Here is a 23,250-nt window from a genome sequence, read left to right as displayed (position 1 = left end):
TGGGGTGTCTTTCATAGATTCACATGCCTGAATCAGAGTAGATAGCAGTACATAACCTTATGCTCATAAGACGCCACTTTGTATCATAGACCATATACATTATGAAACAGTATAACCATAGAGAAATACATGCATGCTTCAACATATGCAAAACAATTTCAAGATAGAAATAGTATGGAAAAAAGCATCTTATAAAAGCATAGTGGAGGAGGGAGAACAGAGGCTCACCTTATTTGAAAAGATTGCGTAGAACAGCTTGTCCCACTGATCCATCGGCATCACTTGCAGCTCCCAAACAGTAGTGTCTGGCAAACGTATGGCAGCTGGACCATGTTGCCGCTTTACAGATCTGATGAAGAGGCACACCGGCAAAAAGAGCTGTAGACGAAGAGATTGCTCTCGTAGAGTGTGCTCTTGGGGTCGCTTGCAATGGTCTTCCAGCTTGGTCATGGCATAAACAAATTGCAGCCGAGATCCAACGAGCTATGGTTGGCTTTGATACTGAATGGCCTTGGCACGGTTTACCATATGCTACCAAGAGCTGGTCCGATTTGCGCAGTAATGCTGTCCACTGTAAGTAAAACTTTAGACACCTTTTGATGTCTAGGGAGTGTAAGGCCCTTTCTGCAGCTGTTAGCGGATTTGGGAAGAATGTTTTCAAAACTATGGGTTCATTAAGATGGAAATTTGTCGGAACCTTTGGCATAAACTTTGGATTAGTGCGCAGCACCACAGACTGAGATGTGAATTGCAGAAAGGGTGGATGAACAGTGAACGCTTGGAGGTCACTAACCCTTCTGGTTGAAGTTAGAGCCAATAATAAGGCAACCTTCCAAGAAAGGAACTTTAGATCCACCTTGTGGATGGGCTCGAAAGGATGCCGCATTAGTTGTGAAAGTACTATATTAAGGTGTCAAGAAGGAGGTGGACGCCGAAAAGGCGGGAACATCCTAAATAACCCTTTAAAAAATTGTTGGATGACTCTATTGGAATAGAGAGAGTTAATACCATCCTGCCGAAACCTTGAAATTGCAGCCAAGAACACCTTCAGAGTAGAATGGGAAAGACCGGACCTCGCCAACTGTAGAAAGAAAGGCAGAATTTGTTCTGGTCTTGCGTGGATAGGATGGAGATTAACAGATTGACACCACATGCAAAACCTCTTCCACTTTAGTTTGTAAGTTTTAACAGTTGCGGGTGCTCGAGCATTGGCCAAAACCCCTTGACAGCCTGGAGGGATATCTAGGTGTGCAAATTCAAGTTGTTGAGGAGCCATGCCGCTAATCTCAGCGATGCTGGGTCCGGATGACAAATTTGGCCGTTCTGAAGGGTCAGAAGATGACCCTTCAGATGAATTGGTCGAAACTGTATGGGCTCGGCCTCCGAGAGGAGGAGAAGTTCTGTAAACCAGTACTGGCGGGGCCACCTGGGAGCAATTAAAATCATGCGGCATGGCTGTTTGATCTTGCGCAGAACTCGTGGAACCAACGGGATCAGTGGAAAAGCGTAGGCATATATTTGCGACCAATTCATCGAAAAGGCATTTCCCAGCGAGTCTTTGTGGGGAACCCAACTTGCAAAGAATGGGCATTTGCGGTTCTGGCTGGTTGCAAAGAGGTCTAGATCGGGATGCCCCCATTCGTGAAATACTCCGTCCAGGAATGGTTGGTGTAGCTCCCATTCGTGATTCGACGTTGTGGTTCTGCTGAGGGAATCCGCCAGAACATTCGTGATTCCTGGGACGTGAATGGCTTTGAGGTTGATCTTGTGGCGAATCGCCCAATCCCAAATCTCTTGCGCTTGCTGAGATAGGAGGGCTGACCTCGTCCCGCCTTGTTTGTTCAAGTAATGCATACTTGTCGTATTGTCTGTTCTTACTAGTATGCATGCTCCTCTGATGATGGCTTGGAAGGACTTTAAAGCCAAGAATATGGCTCGCAGCTCTAGCAGGTTGATATGCCACTTTCTTTGTTCTAGAGTCCACCTGCCATTGATTGTCATTCCTTGAAGGTGCGCTCCCCAACCCTCGAGGGATGCATCTGTGGGGATTGTGAAATCCGGCATTTCGACCAGAAATGGACAGCCCTCTTTCAAGTGGTTCCTCTGACCCCACCACTGAAAGGCGTCCCACATTCGTGAGGTGATGTGAATGATATCCTCGAATGATCCTGTGATCTGAAGCCATTGCAGATTGAGCTCCTCTTGCAACGGTCTCATTCTGTATCAGCAGTTGGGAATGAGATGAATGCAAGAAGAAATCATCCCTAGGAAGGATTTGTACACTCTGACTGAAACGCACTCTTTTGATAGTAGTGAGCGCGCAAGGTTGCATATCTTGATTTGCCTTTCTTTTGACACAAAGGCCTTGGACAGATTCGTATCCAATGTCGCTCCGAGGAACGTTCTTCTTTGCGAAGGAGTTAGATGTGATTTCTCTAGATTTGTGGAAAGATCCAGGGACTGAAAGAGTACGATGCATTTTTGAACATGTTCGGATGCTACCTTGGCGGAACTCGCCTTGATAAGGCAGTCGTCCAGGTACGGAAATATTTTAACTCCCTGCAGACGGAGATGCGCAGTCACTGGCGCTATGACCTTTGTGAAGACTCTGGGTGCAGAACGGAGTCCAAATGGGAGGACTCTGAATTGAAAATCCCTGCCAGCCACTCTGAACCGTAGAAATTTTCTGTGCCTGGGTAGGATTGGTACATGAAAATAAGCGTCCTGTAGGTCGAGGGTGGCCATGTAGTCCCCCATCGAAAGCAACTGTAGAATTTCTTGGAGCGTTAACATCCGGAAAGACATTTTCTTTAAAAACTTGTTGAGAGCGCGAAGGTCGAGAATTCCAGAGCATGGCCTCTGGATATTATATCTAACACCCACTTGTCTGTGGTAATCTTGGACCAATTTGAATAGAAGTGGGATATTTGACCTCCAATTTTTGTACGTGGTAACGGTAGAGATGGTGGCAGGTGGCAGAACTCATTGCTTCTTACTGGACTCTCGTCCACGAAAGGATTGTTTCCTTCGAGACTGCGAATATGGTTGACTTCGCTGTCCGTAATATTGCTGGTGATAATTCTGAAATCTTTGGCCAGTTTGTGAGGTTTGAAAGGAACGCTGTTGATTATAACCTCCCCTGTTAGAGAAGGATCCACGTCCTCTGGCCCCACGGAAGGAAGACTTCCGGAATTGCAAACTACCCAGGGACCTCGCCGTCTCCGTATCCTTCTTAATCGCCTGTAGTGCTTCATCCACATGTGAACCGAATAAGGACTCACCATCAAATGGCATGTCTATGATCTTAGACTGCACCTCCTGGCGAAAAGATGTTGACCTTAGCCAACCCTGCCTCCTTAGCACTGCAGCTCCCGCCAACTGCCTAACCCAGTTGATGCCACATCCACTGCTGCATCAATGATCTCCGCTGATGCATACTCCCCTTCCTGCAAGATCTTTAAGGCCTTGGATTTTGAAGGCTCCAGTAACATATCGAGGAAAGGAGAGATGTCGGACCACATCTGGCGGTCGTATCTCCCTAAAATAGCCAGGGAGTTTGCAGCCCGAACTGTGGTTGCTGCCAACGTGGAAACCTGCTTTCCTATTGCGTCCAATCTTCTACCATCTCTATCAGGTGGAGCTGATATGGGCGTTGATGGATTTCTAGCCCGTCTCTGAGCCGCTTGAGCTATAACAGAGTCTGCCTTAGGTTGACCAATAAGGCATGCTGGTGAGTTACTTGGGGCTTTATATTTCTTGTGCAGCCGTGGTAACACTGCTGGAAGAGAGTTTGGAGTAGCCATTAGTCTTAATCCCTCCTTCCAAATGAAGTCAATGATTGGAATTGCCCGAACCTGCTTCCTTGGTTGGTCTTTAAAATCATACAGGAAGCAGTCATCCTCCTTTGTTTCCATGGGGATCAGGAATCTCTTGGTCGCTCTCTCCATAAGTGAATGGAAATTCCCGATGTCCACCGGGGGAAGAGTCCACCGGAGCCGGAGCACTTGGAGAAGGAGTTTGCACCTGATAATTATCCCACCCAGACAGGATAGATTGATCATCTACCTCTCCTTCCTCCCATTCATCGGCAGTAGCCTGTGATTGACGAGATGGCAACGGAGAAGGTGGTCTTGGAGACTGAAAAGACGACAACTGCACTCTTGGCATAGGTGTCGACGGAAGAGATTCCGCCGCTTCCGAAGGCGGGAAACGCCTATAATAATCCTGCAACATATACTGCAGATTATCAAGCAGTTCTAATGGCATTTGACCAGACGGTACCGGTGCAGGAGGTGTCGGCTGTGGTTCCGTATTGGGATCTTCGTCCTGGTCATCATCATCATCTTGATATTTGATGAGAAGCTCCGATGGACTCCTTGCAGTCCGAAATCTCTCATCCTCTCCGGAGTCGTCATCCTCATCCTCCTCCGATTGTAAAAGTTGCGCCGGCAACTGTAGAGGCGAAATAGCTCCCAAAGACGATCCTCGGCGCTGAAGAAGTGTAGTCGCCGTTGCCCTTTGATCAGATACGGCAGACGACGGAGTCGCAGTCCATACCTGCATATCCATGCAGGTAGACAAAGGAGGTGGTGACAATCGCGTCGATGGAACCGACGACGGTGGTGTTCCTGACGTAGAAGCCATTTTAGACGACGAGGCAGTTTGTCGACGAGACGGTAGCCGTCGACGAGGCAATCTTCGTCGACGAGGGCGTCGACGACGAGGCAATCTTCGCCGACGAGGGCGCCGACGATGCTTTCGTCGACGAGGTCGTCGACGAGTCCATCTTCGCCGACGCATGAATCTTCGTCGACGAGCCAGTCTTCGTCGACGGGGCAACTGTCGACGGTACCGCAATACGGAGCAGTCGCCGACGAGGAAGTCCTCGTAGACGGAGTGACTTTATTGGTTCTTACCGTCGACGGAGCGGAGACGAGCGATAACACCTCCTTCGTCGACGAGATGGGTTTAACACTCACCGAGACCAGCGTCGACGGAGACGAAGCTGATGTCATTATCATTGCAGGTCTTGGCGTCGAGAATGTAATCGTCGACGTTGAAACCGTGTCGATGATAACAACCGTCGACGCCACTGCCGTCGACGTCGACGACGGCAACCTCACCTGAGGTAAATTCCTGTCAGGAAAACTTTTAGCTGGTAGAGTGTTTCCTGATTTCCTCGGGGGCGTAGAGGGCTTGGTTCCTGAAGGTGGAGACGTCTTCCTAGATGAAGACGAAGACTGACCCGGGCCCTTAACAGACTGGGCTCTCCTCAACACCTTCGCCCCAGTAGAAGAAAACTCTTCTTCAGCCACCCTTTTCCTGGAAGAGATAGAGGAGGCACTTTCTATCTCTGACAAAGGAGCGTCTTTATCCTTGAGCCTCTGCAGCCACAGAAGAAGGCGTCCTTCTCTATCCCTGAGGGTTTTCTGAGGGAAAGTCCGGCATATCTTACACTCCTTCACCTCATGATCAGGATAGAGGCAAAAATACATTTTTTGTGAGGGTCTTCAGAAAAAAGCCGATGCTTCCTGCAGGACTCACAAGGTCTGAAGAGGGATCTTTTTGTAGTGGACATCCTAGAAGTTGAAGAAACAGCAGAAAAAACTTGAAGTACTGAGCAGAGCTCAGGGAGATTCCCTTCACACGACGTGCGGTAGAAAATCTGAGAGCCTGAGCCTCTGAGGAGAACATTCTGGTGGGTGCTGTCGCCTGATTGGCTGTAGTTTGGACTGGATATAATGACTGTGATAGTCATAGCTGTGGAAGTTTTTTCCTTGTAGCTTAGGCTACTTTACTTCCTGGTTTAGGTTACCAGGGTTTTTTGGTTGTTATATGCATAATTATTGCTTTTCTATGTACCGTGGGACTCCCACTCCGACGGCGGGGAATGATTCAGGCATGTGAATCTATGAAAGACACCCCAAATACTGGAGAATCATGCATAGGCACAAGACTCAATTAAGTATCTATACTGCTTGTTAGCCCTAATATAACCCGCTTAGTTGCCATTTGTTATCTTGGCCAGATCAAAAGGCAGGCACAGAACAGCACTGAGAAGGGTAAGAAAAGGGACGTAGTGTCACAATATAGGTTCAGTGCTTTGCAATGATGAGGGAAAGAGCTTTCTGAGACACAGGAGAGCTAGTCGGTAGAATGTGCAAAGAAATGTGATCCATGTTGGAGGATGTATGGGGGAGATGGGTGAAAAAAAAAGACATTTTCTACCATTAAGCCATACTTGTACTGCCTGGAGACTCGCGTACCCTGGTGGTGAATGACTCATTTATACACAGAGTTAAATGTATACCCGGTAGTTGGCCACCAAAACACCCGGGCATGAGCAGAAGAAAACAGGAAGAAAACAGGGTTACATGTGTGCTTATTTGTTCTTACACTACTTACACAGTTGTGGATACCTATATCTCTCGCCATGAACCAAGACTGAACCTGTGAAATGTTTGAAAGAATCTCTCAATTCAAACGAGTCATTGTGAATCCTTCCGAGGTACATCCGTAATTTTTCTTTAATGAAAATTCACCACTCTTGAAACCTGCTATATTGTATGCACTTGTGTGTTAGTTCTGCACAGTAGCATAAGCTCCATAAAGTTTCAAGTCTCCTCCATGATGTGTAGTGAGAGGAACTTATAAGTTCAGATTCCACACACATTCAATGATTGGTCAGTCTGCTGGGAGTGATAGTAACAATGTCCATCAATGAATCCTCTAGATCCCACTGCAAGCTTTTGAGCCTCCCACCTACAAGACAAACGAGTGCCCACAGTTTTCAAACTGGACTAGTCTGCGAGGTGGAGGCAATCTGTTGGCTATTTGTTGTGGCAAAAAGTCAGTTAAAAAAATATCGAACTCCTACCTACATTTATTATTAGAAAAAACTCAAACACACAGGCTTTTGATATCAATTACGTTTATTTCACAAAAAAACACCTTGATCTCTATTGGCTTCAAATTGACAGAATGCATAAATTCTTCAAGGTTGTTTTTGTGCATGTACTGAATGGAAGACGGAAAGACGGTGGTGTGTGTGTGTGTGTTGGTGTGCGTGTTTGTGTGTTTAGTGAGGTTTGTTTCCCTTTGATCTGCAAGAATGTAGAAAACGGAATGAGACGTATAATGGAGAGGTTATCAAGTAAGCCCACGGCCGTGGAAAGGAAACGACATCGGAATGTGGAATGACCTTACCCAAAGAATGAATGGAGTACCCCACTACAAAGAACCGGAATTAAGAATGAAACAAAAACCCTAATCGCCCCTCTGCTGCGCCAGCCAATGCTGTGGGTAAGGCAGGAGAGTGGAGTGGAAAAAGCAGACTCCATTTCTTTACATCCGGGCAGTACTGGTCCCTGAGCCTTGTAATGGATGCTCCTGACGTTGCACATCACAATATATGTTCTGTCAGTAAACTAAATATCTCCCCTTCATATCCCTAGAGATAAAAAATGATGAAATAAACGAAAGCAATTTGGAAAGACCTAGGGAAGGAAAACGCATGGGACTGCTTTAGCTTATCTGCCTGTAGTGTGACCATCATTTTTCATGGAATGTGCAAACTGTACAAGTTTATTAGCAATATATTTATCAACATCACTTTCCCTTTACCTGGAACACAGGAGTTCATGCAAAGGTTAAAATCCTAAATAAATAAAACAAAAACACTCAAGTTATCGGCCCGGAGTGGAAGTCTTCCGTTCAGGGGAGACCATGCCCCCGCAGGGCTTTCCCGAGGAGCCCTAGTGCTTCCTGTGGAGGAGTGAGGAAACCGCGCTAGCGAACACCACGATCCGGAGGGCGGTTTTACGGCTACATTCGGGTCTCAAGCTTGGAACAGGCGCTGCTTCTACGAGGTCTCGCGAGGGTTGAAGGCAGAGCCCGGAGCTCGGTGCAACATGCGTAGCCGGGCCTCAGTACGGCCTGTAGTTCCAGTAACTGGAGAACACGGAAATCTACAATGAGAGAAGACCAACCCTTACTACTCTGTGCATTGCTGTGCACCTTATACATTCATTTGTGGATTCATATTGCCAATTAGCAACTAAAAATGCACTCCCCAGATGTTTTAACTCAGTATAAGTATTCAGTCAAATAACTTTAATTTGGTTGTCAAAAGCCATAAAAGTACGTGCAAATACTTTAAAATACATGAATACATACAGTGCAAACGTGGCATTAATTTAAAATACATAATTTAAATACGTTCATATAAAAACATCACAAGGTCAGGCAAACGCAGACGTTTTCACTATGTAGTACAGTACACGAGACATAAAACAAGTTAAACAAGTTAATTGCCATTGTTGCAGGGAAAGGCCACATAGCTCCCAAATACTTGGCAACAACACAAGCATATAGAGGCCGTCAATCGGATCTGAAACTACGGAGAGCGGTGCTATGGCTTCCGGTACCTAATATTCTGCATACTTGCACCAGTCAGAAATATGTAGGACAAGCAAAAATAACACGGAGAAGTTTCCCTCATACGGTTGCACACAGGGCAAATCGTAGAATCGAATGCTCCCCATTTTGAGGTAAATGATTTTAACAGTAAAGTGCCCACTCTGAACTGAAAATACAACTTTAGATCCAACAGCACTTTAATAGTGTCCCAGAAGTGTTCATAAGCAGAGAATGATTTACAATTGAGGAACTCACCTGTAAGGGTAGCACTAGCAGCCTTGTGGGCTTCATCAGACATGGTTTTTGACCAGTAAAGCTTTTTTACAATTTCTTTATGGTTTAAATCTGTTTATTAATTGCAGAAAAACAGTAAGAACAACACCCTCTACTCCAGAGGCACAATAACAATGAGGCAACTAAATTGCCCGGCTTGCCATCACTTAAAGGCAATAAACATGGAGCGAGTCTCAATAATAAAAAAAAAAAAAAAGACAAAACACATAACGAAATGAATCGAACCCCAACAGTACCTCCCCCCTCACCTTCCCTCGTCCACTTCAACCGGGTGGGTGATGACAACGTCTAAGGGTCAACGCCGCCGCTTGCGGTGATTCTAGGGAGGAACACTTGGGATCTGTGTGTCTGCCAAATGCAACAGCCGAAGGTAGCAGGGACAGGTTAACTCACGAAACTCGGACACCAATAGAGTGAGAAAGGGCCTCCATAACTCTGAAAACTCGGACCCTCTACCAGCTAAAGTAAGAGTAAGTTTCTCCATGCCTAACACCATCCATAGTCTCTGGAGCCATCCAGAGTGTTTGGGGAGCTGGGCAGAGCGCCAGTGCACCAGTATGTTTTGTGTCGCTGCGCCTAACGCAATGGCAATCAACCTGCCCCTCCGGGATTTGAGGGGGTATGTCAGGGGGCTGGGCAAGCCCAGAAGAACATACGTGGGGAATCGCGGGAGCTGCGTCTCAAAGTGTAAGTCTATTTCGTCCAGAACTTGGGACCAATAGGGCTGTAAACAGGTACAACTCCAGAGAACATGTTCCAGAGTGCCCACCCCTCCGCACCCCCTCCAACACAGCGCGCTCCGGCGAGGATCAAAGCGATGCAAGCGCTCTGGCGTATAGTACCAGTAAGTGGCAATTTTAGTCAGAGTCTCTGTGAGCCCCATGTAATATGCGGAGTACCGTGCTCTATAATAAATGCCTTCCCACTCCTTATGGCTTAGGGATCTGCCTAGGTCCTTTTCCCAACGAGCCCGACCTGCATTGTATGTGTGTGTGGTAGTATCCAGAAGCATTTTGTAGAGGTCAGAGATTATTTTCTTATCGGACGTGCGCGTTACCAGCCATTTTTCATAAGGGGTCAGGAGACGCTGCGCCGGCGGTCTGACATGCGGGTGGAGGGCTCAGTGTCTGACCTGCAAATAAGGCAAGCGCTCTGATTCCGGAAGGCCATAGTGTTACCTGAGCTGCGGAAATTTAATTATGCCGTCGAAGTCAAATAGGTGACCCAAGGATCTGCAAGAGGAGGTGCGCCAGGCGCGAAAGGCCTGGGCGTCTGCGCCCGGATGAAACTCTGGATTGTCAAAGATTGGGGTGAGAGGTGACGGGAAGGAAGTCAGTTGGTGAGCAATGTTAGTGCGATCCCAAGAGTCCAGGATCGTGCTTGTGATATAGGAAGCATAAAGATTGAGAGGCCTATGCTGTTTACGAAGGAAGGGAATGCCCTGCAGCGGCCTGGCTGCCACCGCTTGGTCCTGGAACAGCCAGTGCTTCTCCGATTCCAGTTGGTGCCATTCCACTAAGTACCTAAGCTGTGAAGCATGGAAATAAAGGTGAAGGTCGGGTACCCCCACCCCACCCCTTTCCGGTGGGAGAGCCGCCACCGCATGGCGGAATCGGGGTTTGCGGCCTTGCCAGATAAAGCGCGCTAGGTCCGCCTGAGTCTGTTGGATCCAACCTGGCGGGGGGTGAAGGGGGAGGGTCTGAAAGAGGTATAAGATCTGCGGAAGGACCGTCATCTTGACGGCCGCAATTCTGCCCAGCCAGGAGATCGTGGAAGTTTTCCATCTATTCAAATCTGTACGTATGTGGGAGCGGAGATTAGAATAATTAATGTCCGCAGTGGCTTGAAGGGTAGGGGCAAGGTGGATTCCTAGATAGGGGACCGAGGTAGATGCCCAACTCAGAGTGTGCTCTTCCTGAATGTAGGCCAGAGTGTGCGGGGAGAGTGAGATGTTAAGCGCAACGGATTTTCGAGATTGATTTTAAACCCCGACCCCTGTGCAAAGCCATGCAGCTCGATAAAGAGGGCGCGTAGAGCCGGTATGGGATCGGATAGGGAGAGCAAAATATCATCCACGTAGAGACTAATGGTGTGAATGTCCCCTCCAAATTTAATCCCAGTGATGAGGGGATGCCGCCGGACCCGAAGAGCTAAAGGTTCCATATAGAGTGCAAATAGGAGGGGCGAAAGGGGGCACCCCTGCCTGGTGCCCCTCCCTATAGGGAATCGGGAGGAGGTATAGCCATTAACTCGAACCGTCGCCATGGGAAAACGATTCACAATTTCTTTAGAGGGAATGGGACCCCAAAGGGTTCTCCCATAAATCAGCCAGACCAACAGAATTAAAGTGACTGCTTAATTTGGCAGTGCCAGAGAATTTTATGAAAACTGTAGGTTTTAATAACATCCCGCAGAGCTGCGGTATAATGAGTTAGCTCAGGGGGGGCCAGAGGCACCTCCAAAACTACAGCGGGGGCAATCTACATTTAGCCTCCACTCTTTTTACACCCATTTCCAGTGTCAAAGGGTATTACGGAGTACTAGATGGTAAGTGAGCAATGGCTCCCAGGAACTTGTTCGTGGATCTGATTAGCCTATCAGTCTTAACGATTCCCCATAGCTCTGCCCCATAAAGAGCCGAGCCCAGTGCCTTTGCCTCATAAATCTTAAGGACCGGTGCTATCGGTTTATTAAAGGACACTTGATGTGCTTTAGAAATGGCCCCCACTATCTGTATATACCAAACCACGCCTTAGTAATGTGAGGCTTCTAGGACATATTGTCAGCCAAAATGACACCCAAACATGCAAAGGAATCCACCATCTCCAGAGGAATACCATCAGATGTCAACTTCCCTTTGAATGACTTGTGAAGGTTAAAAAACATCAGCTTGGTTTTTTGTATTATTGATTTCATTACAAGACCGGAGGCTACATTATGCATAATCTTTTAATGCAGTCACAAGCAGCCGCACTACATCATAAATAAAACAGTTCTAGAATGGAATGAACAGATGGTATGAAAGACATGTGCACCAAACAGACAGCCTCTTTTAAATGCGGCTCTCAAGCAGATAAGTTACCTTTACTATTACTCTGTTCTACTTTACCAAATGTCTCTTTTGATAGTAATTCTTAGATTGGTATTGATTGCAATGTCAAGTTCTCAAATACTTTGATTACCTTTGGCATATGCTCAGTTTGAAAAGGCTTCCTCCCCCTCCTTTTCCCCTCCTCCTCTCCTTGAATTCCAAATTTTGGTCTTCAAGCCCTCCTGCCCTTCCCCTTACAGATCTGACCATCGTGTAAGTCGTTCTCGGGCGGGTCCGCACTCAACACTCGTAATTGCGGAGATCGAGTTTTTCGGCATCTCTTCACTGCCTTATCTCCGCGTTGGTCGCGGATCTTCGTTTGTTTCCCCAAAATAACTAACCCTGACTAATCAAAAAAAAAAAAAAGGATTAAGGGAGAGTTTCATTTTATTTTAAAGCTCAGCATTTTATTTTTAATCTCTTTATAATTTACCTTTATCTGACCAATCTCATAACATAATGTCAGATATTGATTCAGATGATGCTGCAGCTGGCTCTCCTAATTAGAACAACAAGTCTTTTAAAAAGTTTATTCAAAAGGAAATGAGGTCTTGTATATTAGATACATTTAACGAGGTTATGTCCTCTAAAAGACCCCTCCCCTTTCAGGACGAGCCCCCTGAGGGGCCAACTACACACAACCTCCCAGTTATTAACCAGGGAAAAAAAAACAAAAATCTAATTATACCGAGCCTTGTCTTAAGAGCACCATGAGAGGTTCTAGCACCTCAAATGACTTGAGAGGTCGTAGCACCTCAAACATTCTGGGAGGTCCTCGCACCTCAAATTTGAAAGGTGTCCCTAGCGGCACAATTTACTCGGGTATCCATAGCGGCACAAATTACTCAGGTGTCCCTCGTGGCACCTCTTACTTGGGTGTCCCTAGCGGCACAAATGATCGGTGTGCTCATTACATTGCAGACTCTGATTCTGAAATTGAGGATATTTTCCCTAATCCTTCCGAAGAATTTGTCCTTGATTTGGAAGACGTTTAGGACCTTGATTTCAATAATGAACTTAATGATGACTCGCCTTCCTCATCTAAGAATGTCATCCTGGACCCTTTGGGCGAGGAAATGTTTTCACCACTTAATATCTCCCATCCTAGAAGGTCAGAATGGTTCCCCCAAGAGCATGTGGCGAAATTAATAAAAAAATGTCTCAGAAAGGTCCTGGAAAGGCAAACTTGTAGTACCCTAAGGCCCGAGTGTCCTAGACCATCAATTCAAGACAAGGTCTGTCAGACCCCCAACCTTGACCCTGACTTAATTAAGTTTATGTCGAGAAGTAACTGAAGGGCTGCCAGGATCGCCTCCTCGACATCCTGGGTCCCATAATCAGAATCTTAGATGCAGCAGAAGAATCTCACATCAACGATACTCCTCTTGACACTGACCTGGTCAGAGGCTGGAGCCAAAGGGCGTTAATGCTCCTCGGCAATGCTAACTCTAGCATTAATATCGAAAGAAGGAGAGCCCTTCTCACTAAAATTAATCCCAAATTGGGCGGCATGGCCGAAAAGGAACCATCATTAAACCCTAAGGGACTCCTTTTTGGTGAAAATATGATAAAGTCCATTGGTAGATATGTCTCCACCTTCACCGCCCTGGATAAAGCCCCAAATAATATGAAACTTATTTTTAATTCAAACCTTTTTGGCCGGGCTGGAAGAAGGGGCCTTTCTTCTGGCCGAAGCTTCCAAAGGCCCTTTTCAAGATTCAGAGGCTCTGGAAGAGGGTTCTTCCAATCCTCAATTCTACCCCCAAAGAGGGAGAGGCTCACGGTACAGAGGATCCAGGTCCCGCGGCATGCCTAACAACTCCAATACTCAAAGTAAGTACTCCTTTTCCTACTTCTTCTTTCCCTCCAAAGGTAGGGGGCAGGCTACAATTCTTTTACAACATATGGGAAAGTTTAACTCAAGACCCCTGGGTTTTGGAGACTGTTCGGGGTTTCAGAATAGATTTTATCAACACTCCTACACAAACATCTCTCCCGAGAGTTTTCACTCTTTCAGAGGATCAACAAAAAATTGTACAAGAAATTTCCTCCATGCTTCAAAAGGGCGTGATCTTAGAGGTTCCTTGGTTTTTAAGGAAGTTTGTAAGCACACTCTTTCTCGTTCAAAAAAAAAAAAAGGAGAAAGGCTGGAGGCCAGTCATAAATCTACGAGAATTAAACAAGTATCTGGTCCACAAGCATTTCAAAATGGAGGGCATCCACCTCCTGAGAGACCTACTTCTAGAGGGAGACTGGTTGGTCAAAGTGGATCTGAAAGACGCATATTTAACCATTCCAATGGCCAAGGAAAACCAGCCCTTTCTTCAGTTCGCTTGGAACAATAGTCTCTTTCAATTTCAAGCCCTACCTTTCGGGCTTTCTTCTGCCCCCTGGTGTTTCACCAAGATTATGAGGATTATCGCCTTTCTTTTGAGGGAAAGAGGTATTTGCTTGATTATTTATTTGGACGATATTCTCATTATGTCCCAACTCTACTTGCAGATCCTCAAAGACCTGAGGATTGCAATGGACCTCATATAGAGTCTAGGCTTTATTATAAACCGGGAAAAAGCAATCCTTGCCCCCTCAAGATCCCTGGAGTTCCTCGGCTTTACAGTGGACACCGTAAAATGTCTTCTTTTACTTCCCGCAATTTTTTTTGCCAAAATCCGCAAAGAGATCAGGTTTGTTTTAAAACAAGATTCTCTATCTCTGAGAGAATTAGCCAGACTTTTAGGCCTCCTCACATCTTCCATTCAAGCCATCTTCCCGGGACCTCTCAACTACCGTGCTCTTCGGAGAATAAAAGGGAAGGCTCTCAGATCTGGCCTGTGGTATGGAGACCTTGTAACCTTAGACCAGTAAGCCAGGTCGGAACTGTCTTGGTGGCTGGAGACTTTGGATGCCTGGAATGGCAAAGCAATCTTTGGCTCGACTCCGGAGTTCATTCTGGAATCAGATGAGAGTCTCCATGGCTGGGGTGCTCGCCTTCTCGACCAAAACACCGGTGGTGTATGGTCTATTGCAGAGACCTCACATAACAAACTATTAGGAGCTTACGGCAGGCCTTTAAGCTCTAATGAGCTTCAGACACTCCCTTCAAGGAAGATCTGTTATCCTGAAGATGGACAACATCTCCGTAGTTTCTTATATCAACCGCCTAGGCGGGACCAGATCAGCAGACCTCTCCGATTTAGCCAAGAGGCTCTGGATGTTTTGCCTAGAACACAAGATCGCTCTGCGGGCAGAGTTTCACCCCAGAAAATCAAATATTTCCATGGATTGGAACTCGAGGTTCCTCTTGGACTTCAGCGATTGGGAACTCGTCACGAATGTCTTCAACGCTCTAAATCACATTTGGGGGCCACTGGATGTGGACCTTATTGCGAGCAGGTTAACTTTCCAGTTGGAAAAATACTTCAGCTGGATGCCGGATCCGGGCGCTCTTGCAGTGAACACCTTTCTCCAGGTCTGGTCAGACCTTCGGGGTTACGCCTTCCCCCCTTCGCCATGATTCAGAGGGTTCTTCAGAAGGTCAGACAAGACCAATGTTTCCTTGTCCTGATAACCCCCTTTTGGCCTTCACAGGCCTGGTTCCCAATGACTCTGGAATTGGCTTACAGCATTCCTTTCCTCATTCCTGCAGTCAAGGGTCTGGTTACAAACGCAGACGGAGAAGATCACCACCTAATCTTTCAGGAAATTTGAACCTTCTTGCCTGGAAGGTGTCAGGAAATCCAATGAGCTCTCTGGCCTTTCAACATCAGCTGCAACTCTCCTCGGAGAATCTTGGGCACCAGGAACACATTATAGGTACAACAACATTTGGAGAAAATGGTTTTGTGGGTGCCTGGAGAGGGACTTGGATCCCGTGGAGGCCCCTATCGTACACGTAGTTAATTTTCTTGTTTAACAATTCGATTTGGGTCTTTCCTATAGATCTATTAATTGTTATAGATCAGCTTTCTCTGCTGGCCATTCTCTTATCAATGGTAAGACGGTAGGTAAAAATGTTATTGTTTGTAGAGTCATGAACAGTATTAGGCTGAAGAGGCCTCCTAGAGCTAAATATCAATCCATGTGGGACTAGGAAATGTCTTTCTATTAAACTTGCAACTCTCTTGTGTTTAATTTCCTGCCGTAGAGTTTCTGATATTAAATGTCTTGATATATCTTATAGATCTTATGATATGTTTGGTGTTAAATTTGAAATCTTTAGAAGAATGAAAACTGTCAGATTCTATTTTTTCCCCTCCTTTCAACATGTTTAAAAAACTTTGTGTTGTAGACTGTATGAAGGAATATGACAGTAGAATGAATGATCTTCGCCCTCATAACGCTAATCAACTGCTTATTTCTTTTGTCAAACCATTCAAACCCATTTCCTCTACCTCCAGTGCCAGATGGGTGAAGTCCGCTATGAGCCTAGCTGGCGTTGATTTAACTAAATTTCAAGTCCATTCTAGTCTGGTGGTAAATTGGATGATATTCTCAAAGCAGCGGACTGGTCCAACGCATCCACATTTGCTCAACATTACTGCAAACCTATTGAGCACATGTCTGATGTTGTCCTACATGGCTACCAACATGCATAATGTAGCCTCCGGCCTTGTAATGAAATTGCGATTCTCCTATTAACTTGACAAGAGAATCTGGATTTCATTAAAGACACGGAGGCTAACATTATCCCACCCGTCCCTCCCTTGGGCGGTCTTCTTTTTCCATAATTTATTATTGGATGTTTTATTATCATATGCTTTATTGATTATTGCTTTATTCTAACATGCTCCGATTATTATCGAATGCTTTATTTGATTATTGCCTTTTTCTACATGCTCCGATTTTTTCTGTGCTCTGCTATCTTCAGTCCTTAACATGTTCCTCTTTCCTTTCAGACAGTTCCTCCTAAGGGATTCTTCTCATCATCCTTGATTCATCCTCTCCTCTCTTTGTTACTCCCTTCTGAATTCTTTGAATTCTTCATTCTCAAGAACAAGTTGATACCGGACCTTTTGGAACTTTCGTTATTTGCCCACATTTAAAAGAGGCTGTCTGTTTGGTGCACATGCCTTTCATACCACCTGTTCATTCCATTCTAGAACTGTTTTATTTATGATGTAGTGCGGCTGCTTGTGACTGCAAGATTATGCATAATGTTAGCCTCCGTGTCTTTAATGAAATCCAGATTCTCTGTTCAAGTTAATAGGAGAATCGCAATTTCCAACCCCGAGGATGACATAACTAACCAAAGTGTTTCAAACGTTTTTGTAGTCCACTCAAGGTCTTGGAAATCAGCAAAGTGTCATCTGCAAAAAGCAGAATTGGGTTTTCACCTAAGCCAAGATGGGGGAAAAATGAAAACAGAGGGGGGGCCAGCACGCAACCTTGACGGACACCTCTAGAAACCGCAACCTTCTCGGTCATCTCATTCTGCGTGCCCCACCAAATTCTAGCAAAGTTCTTTTCATGTAAACAAATTAAGTATACCAATATTGCTAAGCCCCTGCCATATTTTGGAATGGGGAACAAAATCAAAAGCAGATTTCAAATCAACAAAGGCAACATAAAGGTTGCCCCCATCTACTACAACCGTCCAATACATTAACAAGTAAAAGATCTGGTCGATGGTTGACACTTTTTCTGGAACCTAGCCTAGAAGGGTCTTAAAATATTGTTTGCAGCCATCTACTCCTGGATCTTGTATAGTACACAACGACTAAAAGTCTAATGAATATGGTCTAGAAGGCTAATCGGCCTATAATTACCTGGGTGGGACTTATAACCATTAAAAAAAAATATGTAACTACTGATCCTGCCAGGAGTCAGAAATCGGGGCTCCCCTCTCAATAACATTGGTGAGGTAGAGAATGTATTTAGACCATTCTTCAATGTTGGAGCGAAAGAGAAGAGCTGGAATGCAGTCAGGGCCGGCAGCCCTACCCCTTGATATAATCCTAATGGAGGTTGATATGTCAGACATTTCAAACGTAGGTGCAGCATTGTCCAAGGGAAAGGGTGACAAAGATAAGTCCTCATCCCTATTTGTAGTATCATCATAACAAGAGGTTCCTAATATAATCAAACCAGTCCAATGGAGAGACATAATTTTGGGTTCCAAGGTGGCAGAATTGCCACCCTTCGATACTAAGGCCCAGAGTTCATTAGAATACCTGACTGAAGAAGCATCTAAGAGATCCTGCCACCTCTGATCGACCCTGGCCCTTTTAGCAATACCCAGGTACTTTTTGTAGGCCATCCTACAGTTTCGAATTTGGCCTACATTCCTAGCCTTAATGACCTGTACCAACAAACCTTTAAGCTGTTGACATTCCCCATTATACAATGATCTAAGGTTTCAAAGCTGGGCATATGTGGCAGGAATGGTAAAATATGTTCAAAATCATGTTAGAATATTAAGAAATATGATCTAAAATACAAAACACAATTCACCTTTTTTTCCAAGACATAACTTCCACAGCATCCTTTGGGTCCATAATTAGGATGGCAGGGTTTAGTACATGAAGCACATGACCGGCCTAAACGACCTGGGTTACAGACTTCTGTAGCCTGATCCAGAAGTAAAATAAAAATCGGATATTGGATCAGACGTATCGCTCTTCAAAATTCTATAAGCAACCCAATATTGTCTAACTCCTAGATTTAAACATATTGGTCATATCCACCTCCTGCAGATCTGGTGAGAAAGAAAAACAAAATGTGTTCCTCGGATTCTTGTGCTCGACCACATGCAGGACATTATTCTGATGTTAGGTCAACAACCCGGCTGTTCAAAAGCTTTAAAAATTAGCTACCCAGCCGAGACTTAACAAATGAGCTTTTGGCGAGTGGTGGAGAAATCAAATCCAAATAGAATTCAAACCTAGGGAAGAGTTTAAAGTTCAAGAACTGTGTTGTTAAATGACCATTGGCCTTTCTCACTGCATAATGCTCTGCCACGTACGCCCAGTACTTCGCCTTTACTCTAGGTAATTTGTCTTTGCTCACCCCCTCCGGATGATCCCACAAGTTCGGCATTTCCAATAGTCTACACCAATTTGCAATGTGTTTAAACCACTGTAGTTTTTTTGCAGAACTAATTGCCAGGATCTCCCGTAGTGAATTGCAGAAATCTATTAGCTGGGGTTTTGTCCAAAAGCGCAGCCAGTACATTAAAGGTTTAAGCGAGGCCAAATCCCCCATTCTCTTCATACCGAAATCGAGGAATAATGGGGTCAGAGGGGTGGTAATAGGTACTGAAACAAGTGACCTGACAAAGATGTTTTCACGTACCATTATTTATGGCCATTTGTGTAACCCCATATCTCAGCTCCATACAATGCGCCACTTTGGGCTTTTGCACGGTGGACCTCTAGTGCTGGGGTTAGTGGCCGAATTTGTGACTGTTTGAAGAACCTCAATATTGACTTTGACCTATGGCATAGGGTAAGGTAACTTTTGTCTAATTGCTGCTCCCATCCAAGTGAGTCAGTTAACCTTATTACCAGGTAGTCAAAGCTTTTTACCCTCAAGTGGTTCAGCTGTGGTCCGGACCGTTCATGTTTTTTCCCTTCCTCTTCCCAAAGACCATTTTCGCAACATTGAGTTCCAAATCCCTTTTCTTCCAGAAAACCAAAAATGTATCTACTAAATTTTGTAGGCCCAATGGTGTTGTGGAGATGAGTAGGGAATCATCTAGGGCAGGATCAGCACTTTCTTATTATTCAAGATGGGAGAATCATTCCTGCAGCCCATAAGCCTATTGGCCACTTTGTTAATGAACAGGGAACACAAAGTGAGAGTACGCCCCCTTGACGCACCCCACACCGTATTGAAATCTTAGCTGTTAGTTTGCCATATTTCTCCCATTGTACCTGGGCATAATTGTATTTGTGCAATCTTGCTATCAGGTTTACCAGATTAGTTGAAGCACCTAAATCTAGCATAACTCTCCATAACATTTTGCGGGGCACAAGATCAAAAGCAGCCCTCAGATCAGCGAATGCTACATATAATGTTTGTTTCTTAAACAACACGTTCTTCCACATGAGTAAAGTGAATCTGAAGGCCTGGTACATGTACTTATCTTGATTCGAAAGTCCGCTTGACAGGAAGACAAGATCGCATTGTCATCTATCCAAGCTTGGAGTTTATCTAGGACTTACCTCGCAAAAATCTTTTGCAAATTATCGATCAAGCTGATTGGGCTATAGTTGGAGGGGGTTGAGGCATCTCCCTTTTTAGGTCGAGCCTAGACAGCGCTTGCGCTGTCTGCAAGACATGTTGTATTGCATTCTATGTGTATTAAAAAATTAACTGCTTTTTATTGGCTGTTGGCTGTGCCATTCAAAAATTTAGCCTTTGTATTGGTGTTGGGTTGTAAACGTCCCTCCCTTCTCTCCTTGTGGCGATTTCACTTAGTGAGTATTTAGTTTGGCCATCACACTGTGTAGCGGCCCCTGTTTACAGAGACGTGCATCTGTTAGCAATTATCCTTATCGTAACTGCAGTCTGACTTCCGTTCTGACATGAGGAAGTTCATTGCTGATGAAGACATCAATCTTCTCCAACGGCTGCCAGTCAGGACTCCTCCTCAAGAGAAGACCATACAGTGTACTAGCAAAACAAAAGAAAGCACTTACTCTTCTGCCTGGACAATGGCTACCACACAGGTCTGATATACAGAGACCTCTTGGCAACCAAGATACTGGAGATGAAGAGAGACTACTTAAAAGGCTGAGGAAAGGGACAGGGTTCATTGGTACAGAAAAAACATTTTACAAAACGGCAGGCAGCAAACCAGATAAGAGTAAACCAAATCACAAGGAGAGTAGCGTGCTGCATACCTCAGAATGTGATTCACCCTGGTTGTTTAACATTTACAAGTGCACACTGGCACATGAAACTGAATAACTTCTTCAATTCCTGATATATGCTAAATGCATTCAGATACCTCTTTGTCCAGCTAATTATTCTGGGATCCAGAAAATACATCACAAACGTCCCCAGCAGTCACTACAGCTTCCTCAAAGAAAAGACCCTAGTTAACAGAGCACGCTCTAAAGCCACACACTAATATTAGAGCACGCACAGACCAGAGATTAGGTAGGGCTCCCAGGAGAAGTAGTATGGACTGTTAAACGTAAAGCTATCACACCATTTGCAGAGGTTAGGAAATATCGGTCTGCAATAAGCCGAACTCAAGAGTGTAAGAATGGAAGACTCATTTGTATTAAAGTTATCAGAAGTATTTCTTCATGAATGAGGAGCTTGAAAAAACTGTTTGCCAAAACGTGTCAGCATTTCTGAGTGAACAACTCACAATACCTGTAATGGACAAAATATTGAATTCAAACCAAACTTAAAGGAGTATTAGCCTAAATAAGAAGCTCTGGAACACTTTTATCATCTCAAAGTGTCTGAAACATATCTACCTTTCAGAAGACCTTTAGATGGAAAGAGTCCACTTCAAAGAACGTGGAGGTAGGACGGTTGGTGGCGAATTCGCTGTTGAATAGAGTATCCACCTGAAAGATCTTTACCGAAGGTAAGTAACATGTTCTTCTCATGTACCAAGTAGCAATGTTCTTCCGAAGGATACTTCTAATGGCAGATTCCCCAAGCTGTGAATAGATGCCTTGGCAGTATCTCCCCAGGTGGTGGGTCTGTGAACTGATTAAGACTAAAAAGTTCTGCTGACCAAGCAAGCAAAATGCCCCTTTCGACAGACCTGCTCTCATGGCAATAGTGCTTGGTGAATGTGCATACCAACGACGTCCCCACAGCAGCCTGACAAATATTCAGAGCAGGTATTCCATGTACTAGGCCTTGTAGGGATAAAATGAGTTGGAGGGACCCCCCACATCATGAATGTGGAGAACTCTCTGCTGAATGAGGAGGGGTACTCTGTGGAGGTAGGGAAGAGGATGAGTGGGGAATGATGGAGGAGACTGATGTCGTAGTTTAGGTGGTAGAGGACTAGCACCCCTGTCCTGATGCTTTCGGATTTTGGATGGAGGGGTTGGCTTCAAGTAAAGCTCCTCCTCGAAAGTCTGTTTCCTCTTGTGAGAAATATTTTCCTGGATTTTTGGAGGAGGCTTGGTGATAATCTTGCAGATCCGTGGGTGGATGAAAAACTGATTCAGGTGAGAGTCAAGCTCTTCCTGTAGATCCTGCACAATGGGCTGCTCCGATTCCTCAAATCCAGCAAAGAACAGGGCTTTGGGAAGCAAACTTTTTTTTTGACAACGGAGTCTTTTAGCTCACTGGTACTAAAGGAGTTGTCGGCATCGATGGAGCCTTCGACACATGAATGGCTCTGTGACCGCTTACAGTTAGCGAGTGAGTGTTATGATTTTTCTTAAATGGTGAAAAAGTGCAGCTTTACCTTACACTTCGTAATGCCTAAACTAAGCTGATGCTTAGGGGACTGCAACCTCTTGCTATGTGAGCAAGCCAAATATCTCACAAGCCACAATAGCTGGAAACACATCGCATACTTCAGTTCACTATTACTATTCTGTCTGCCTGGAGTCTCTTCGGACCAGTACGAGGCATCAAACTGTGTGGCTGCACAGATAAGGCTAGTATGTTTGTTTATTATGTAAAGTTAAGAGTTTATGTAGCGCCAAACTCACTTTCAGGGGATATTCTACAGCTGAATTGTCACATAGTCAAAGCAGCACATAGAAAACATATGTTAGCTCAAGCCACAGTTCCCCTCACCCCCTCCATCCACTTCCTATGTCAATGCCAGCCATCACAGAACGTGGTTTATTCCAATCAACTACGTAACCAGCTCCACATGAAACCATATCATTAGAGATGAATAAAGAACAAGTTACTTACCTTCTGTAACCTTCTTTCTGGTAGATACCATCTGGCTGCAGATACCTCACCTTTTTAATATTACCCAGGTGTAGGATTGGATCAAAAAACTTTTCAGCAGCACACCTGGGCACAAGGAAGTAGCGTCGTGCGGCTTCGCAATGATGCTGTACCACTCCAGAAATGGTGCACAAAGGCCTTATAGGCGCCACTCCTACATATGGTTGTCAATTGCTTTCTAAACTGTTCGCGCACCCATACGCAGAGCCCTTATAGTAAACTGGTTGGCCAATGTACAGATTCCTAGACTTAGCATCTTATTAATAGATAGACTACAATCACAGAATGGGGTTGATAGGAGGGTTGATGAGAAATCTGCGGTTAAATAGGGTCTCTAACAGAAAGAGCGGTACCAAAGGTAATTAACTTATTCTTCTGATGGAGACTTCCAGCCACAGGGTCTTCAACTTTCAAATAGATGCCAAAGCAGTACCTATTCCGAGGCGGGTCTGGAAATTGACTCAAACCAGAAAGTCCTGCAAGCGGTCAAAAGGTCCCCCTCTAAGAACCCGACGATCCAGACAATAGTGCTATATGAACGTCTGGAGAGACACCCATGTAGC

The 23,250-nt window shown here is 45.1% G+C and overlaps 1 protein-coding gene across 2 annotated transcripts in view; it reads right to left on the bottom strand.

The window, feature by feature from the left end:
- Positions 1 to 6,914: 6,914 nt before the first annotated feature.
- The window catches only part of ROGDI (rogdi atypical leucine zipper), a 765,793-nt gene continuing 749,457 nt past the window's right edge, over positions 6,915 to 23,250 (bottom strand). For both annotated transcript variants that reach the window (XM_085632220.1, XM_085632219.1), the window contains one exon: positions 6,915 to 7,967. In XM_085632220.1, coding sequence (XP_085488346.1) covers positions 7,926 to 7,967 — 42 coding nt within the window. In that variant the 3' untranslated portion in view covers positions 6,915 to 7,925. The remainder of the gene's footprint in view (positions 7,968 to 23,250) is intronic.

The sequence above is a fragment of the Triturus cristatus genome, chromosome 10 (genome assembly GCF_964204655.1).
Source record: "Triturus cristatus chromosome 10, aTriCri1.1, whole genome shotgun sequence".
Classification (NCBI taxonomy): domain Eukaryota; kingdom Metazoa; phylum Chordata; class Amphibia; order Caudata; family Salamandridae; genus Triturus; species Triturus cristatus.
This window is presented reverse-complemented; position numbering and strand designations above follow the sequence as displayed.